This window comes from Mandrillus leucophaeus, unplaced genomic scaffold (assembly GCF_000951045.1).
Source record: "Mandrillus leucophaeus isolate KB7577 unplaced genomic scaffold, Mleu.le_1.0 Scaffold610, whole genome shotgun sequence".
NCBI lineage: Eukaryota > Metazoa > Chordata > Mammalia > Primates > Cercopithecidae > Mandrillus > Mandrillus leucophaeus.
This window is the reverse complement of record NW_012106587.1, coordinates 320,598-325,807: the sequence shown is the minus strand read 5'-3', so window position 1 is coordinate 325,807 and position 5,210 is coordinate 320,598. Positions and strand designations below refer to the sequence as shown.

Sequence of the window (5,210 nt, the reverse complement as noted above, 5' to 3'; positions counted from 1 at the left end):
ACATATCTCTGCTCTAACCTTCCTTCCTCTTCTGACCAAAATACATACCAATCTGCTCTTTTCCTATACTATTATTATTAGCCGTGTCAAATACTTCTGTTTGTTAGATCATCGTGGTCTTATTTCACTTGTAACTCTCCACGCCAGGTCTGTCAAACTCTCTAAATTCTTTCACAAGTTTCCAAGGTTTAAATGTTCCCTACATTTTTTCAGTGTTTCTCCTCACTTTCCTCCGATGACCCCAGATTCCTCTAGTATATTCTCAAGTAGAGAAAGTTTTATTCCCTTCAAACCTCACTTTAGCCTCAGGCAGCATCATTTACATTTTTTTTAGATTGTCTTTCCTCTGGCTTAATTACTCACCAAACATCTTTTTACAACCTTTCCTGATTATTGCCTCTTATTGAGCTTATCACAACCGGTTATTAATTATAACATCTTATTTTCATCCTTGTCATTATCAGCTATAAATCAAGGTTTGGATGCCATACCAACAGCCATTTAAAACATTGCTCTTGGCTCACAATTATCTGTTCCTCTCCAATTCTGCCAAGCAACTTCAATGACTTCCCTTCAACCATAGTTCCTTAACTTCCTCTACTCAGATGCATACTTCATTATCAAGTTATCACCTATCTAAATACCATAATCTTGGGAATTCATTCAGTGACTAAAACCTTTTATATTATTCTGATAATCTTATGTTTTAATTATGAGACATTAAGAATGGATGTTGGGAAAGATATAAATATAGATATTTCACTATTAAACATGTTTCTAAGAGCCCTCTTTCAGTTAAGCAAAAAGCTTATTTTGAAGGGTCCCTGATAGGATTTGTGTATGTCCGGAATCTATATTTAGCCAAATCTAAGGAATCTATTAAAATTTTTAAAATGCAGTTTGATTTCTGTTAAGTAACCATTTATAAATTCGTTGTGTTTATTTTGATAAAATTATATATTTTAAACAATCTTACCTGTAAATGGTGGGTGACAGACACATTCATATCCTTGCTCATCCCAGTTTCCTCTTTTATTAATGCAGCTGCCATCATTTTTACATGGTTTAAAAGAACATGCATCAAGTTCCTGGCAGTATTTTCCAGAAAATGGAGGCTGGCAATGGCAGCTATATGTCTTGCTCCAAGCTTCACTAAGACATTTACCATGACCAGAGCAAAATTCTGAACTCAGAGATTCCTGGCAGAACTGCTGTTTCACTGTCACATTTAGTCGAAGTCCCAGTGGACAAGGTGATGGACCACTTGCCATAACTGTGATAAAATAATGTGTTCCAACACTCAGCCACTTAGAATTAACAGTGTGCATTCCTTTTAGTCTGCAACCAAAAAGTAACTGATCTTCCGTTGTGGTATTTTGCACACAGCCAATGAAAGATGTTTCAGAAACATTCATCAAATTTATTTCTGGAAATTGAAGAGATGGTTCAGAAGAAATTACAAGGATATCTCCTAATTGAATTTGCAAAGGGCAAATCTGGGGAACAACTTGATTGCCTGAAGTATCTATTTTAGTGTTTACACCCAAAACCCAGCAATCTCTGTAGAAGTCCAAGCAGATGTTTTCTGTTAGTGTCCAATTTACCACATGTGATGAGGGTTGTGGATGCCATTCTTCCACCAATTCCCGTCTACATGTTTTTCCATTTATAAAAGAACTGTGAAAAACCATGAGGCTCAGAATGACGATTGATTTGTCAGTCATTTTCGGGCAACTGTATTTTACAGTTTATCGTAAAGAATTGCTGCAAAAATGGTGTTTTAAGTATTGCTGGAAATTTCCAAGCAAAGTTGTTGTTAGGGATTCCTGGGAAATGGAATTGGCTTTTTTTCTGTCCCCAAAGTAGCTTTGATGACAATGTGCTTTGATGGAGAAACGGAGGAATTTGAATGTTGTAAATATTCCTTTAAACAGAAAAAAACATACATTGTTAGTGACGTTTTCCCTAAATTACTAAATAGTATAGAAAATGCTAGCTCTTTCTGTAGATTTAATAAGAGCCTGCACTGCAAAGATGTCACCAACAGCTAGGGACCTTCTTTGGGAAAGAAGGCCAAGAAAAACATGATCAAGATATGTTGATCTGGTCAAGCTTTATGTAGTCACCTGATTTTGAAAAGTTCTGGTTTCATGACATAGTTTAGTCAGCAACTTACTGCAGTCTTTTGTATTTTCTCTTTACACCAAGCTTCAATCTAATCGAAACACAGCACAGCCAAGATTTGTTTACAGATGGTTTCAATTTTCCTGGGATCTAAGCATTCCTCTTCTGATTAGTTTTCAAAAAACACCTTTAAATCATAGAAGAGTAAAAATCATTTAAATATATTTTTAATGTAATATTTTATATAAAAATAAGCCTTAAAATGCCTGATAGTGACAATCATGCTCCTTTTATCCAGAGGATGGGAGATCTCATATATATATATATATATATAAAATTCTGTTGTGCAAATGACTAAACCTGGAATGAGTCTTCATCAGCTTCTGTAGGAATGGTGCAAGGTGTCAGATAAAGAGGGAAAAAGAGGTCAAAAACAGTAATGAAAATATTATAAGTAAAATGGTAATAACTGAAAGCAGGAGTCAGTCCATCAATTCTGTTGTTCCAGAGGGCAAGAAAACATAAAGGATTTCTGAGTTTAATATATTGACCTATTTTCTTTAAAGGTAACTACCAATTATTGAAAGTTTTCTCTGTACAAATCACTCTACTACTTGATTAACAAATAAACTGCAATCCTCGCAATAAAACTCAAATTTTGAGAAGAAAAGTAAACAAGTTCAGTGAAAAAAACGTGTTCTTTGGATGTCAGTTATGTTATTCATTCATTTAATGTCCTTAGGCAACCTGAGATTTAATTATCTCCACTTTCAAATAGGTACACTGGGGAGAAGTACAGCTAATTAACAAGGTAAGATTGAAGGTTGAATGACTATGTAAACATATATGAGTCACTCAATAAATAGTAACTTTTATTTTTGTTATTGTACAATTTCATCCAACAGGTAAGTGGTATATGTTGTATTAAAATTCAGGTTTGTCAGATTCAAAATGTCGGCATTTTCTACTGTACCATAAAGATCAATTAAATGTTGTTAAATTATGTTATGCCATTATATAATTTATTTGTTAATTCATATCAAATCTTTATGGTAAGTCTAATATCTTAATGGGTAGTCTAGATTAGGCAGAAATCAAATTTTAATTATAAATTACCTCTGCAATTTCAGTTCTACATGTTAGAAATCTATGAAATATACATTCATATGTGACATATAACACAAATATGCATATAGAAAGATAAAATACAACTTCTACATGATTAAATGTTCTACATAATCACATTAGTTTCAAATATATTAATCACCTTGTTAATTTTATAGATTTAAATTATTAATCTTGCTAAAGGTTTTAAAAAATAATTCAAACAAGTATATTTGAGCTCAATCTATGTGCAAGGCAATATGCTCAGTACCAGGATTCATCAATAATCAGTTGGAATAAGGTATCAATGGAAGGAATTAAGAACTCAATGAAGGAGACAGATCATTAGACAAGCAACATCATCAAATTGCTATCAACAAAGTAGTCTAATGGTCTATGAGACATGTAGCAAGGACATTTAATCCAAGCTAGGAAACAAAATCTAGGCTAAAATGATGAAATTGAATCACCTGGGAAAATTGCCAAAGGAAAAATGTTCCAGGAGAGAGCATCTATCTAAAGATTTTGAGGGGAATGTGACACTGGATGCCTTTAAGGATGTAAGAGAAGTGGAGCTTTCTCATCAAAGAGGGAAAAGGAATTGCAATTAAAGATAAGCACTCGATTTAGGAAGAGATTATATCAAGAAGTAGCAGCCATTCTCAGTAAAGGAGCTCATATTTTATTTGAGAGCAATGAAAAGCCTCTTGAAGATTTCATATAGGTGATTAACAAAAAAATAAAATAAATCCTCACTTAACTTTGTCCATAGGTTCTTGGAAACTGCGACTTCAAGCAAAACAACATATGACAAATCAATTTTGTTCTCTCTTCAATGTTATAATGAAAAGATAGAGGAGGAAAAGATGTTATTTGTGGATCAACGTGTTGTGTGTCGTTTTGCTTAAAGTCACAATTTTGAAGAACCTGTCAACTACATTGAGAACTCATTATAATTTAATAGTATTAGTCTAGTTTCAAGGTGAGGAACATATTGGTGAGTGCAATTAAAAGAATTGAGACACTTGTGGAGGAGACAACAACATTAAAGTAGTGAAACAATAATGAAGACTGATTAGTACAGAGGCAATACAAATATAACACTGGTGGGAGTCCATAAATATTGAACTGGTAGAATTACTACATCTCCAAGGCTATTGACCTAAAGAAAGAGAAGAAAATCCAGGAAGACCAGTTGGAGCAATAAGACTGCAAGGAAGAGGGGAGAAGTCTGATTCACTTAAGCATACACTCAATTTAAGGTTTATCTGAGTGATTTTCTAGCAGAAATGTTCAGAAATCACAAGAGAGAAAGTGAAGTTTTAGAGAAAGATACAAATCACTAGGCAATACTGAAATACTTTTGTACCTGTAAATCACAAATTTACAGTAGTAGCAACCTGCACAGGTGTATTATTTTCCCAGTAGCTTAGTTGTAAAGGATACACTAAAGATTAAATAGCAAATGAGTTAAACACAGTCACAAATTTATTTCCACATGTAAATGCGAGGAAACAAATTACATTTGCATTGAAGCAAAATTAGGCCTGTGTGACATTTTTAGACTGACTGCAGATGTGAGCTCACATTATTGTAGGGCTAATCCCATGCTTCTTAGAGCACACTGGGTCTCTAATTATTGTGCATTTATGTTTTCAAAGAGAAAGTGGCTTGATGCATTGCATTTCCGCCTGGTAAAAATTTAAATAAATGAAAATAGCAGCAAAGGAAAAAAAAAACACTAACAGAAAAACATTTGTGAAGTCACTGTATATCTGTACATGCTGAATACAAAATGCTTTGGATTTTAGTGGGAACTAGAGTAATATAAACATTATAAATTTAAAAAATGTGATGTAATTTTGACCCAAAAGGTATGATGTTATATGTCTCAGCTTTTCATTTATAAAGACATTCTTCAAACCCTGTCAAAATGGCAAGCCAAATGGTATTCTCCTCAATTCTAAACACACATATTGATT

At 33.4% G+C, this 5,210-nt stretch overlaps 1 protein-coding gene across 1 annotated transcript in view; it reads right to left on the bottom strand.

Annotated features, from left to right (window-relative positions):
* The window catches only part of LOC105553836 (protein eyes shut homolog), a 443,064-nt gene that overhangs the window by 185,329 nt on the left and 252,525 nt on the right, over window positions 1-5,210 (bottom strand). The window contains exons 3-4 of the mRNA XM_011999994.1: window positions 2,177-2,311; window positions 977-1,924 (exon numbers count right to left, since the gene is read on the bottom strand). Coding sequence (XP_011855384.1) covers window positions 977-1,724 — 748 coding nt within the window. The 5' untranslated portion in view covers window positions 1,725-1,924; window positions 2,177-2,311. The remainder of the gene's footprint in view (window positions 1-976; window positions 1,925-2,176; window positions 2,312-5,210) is intronic.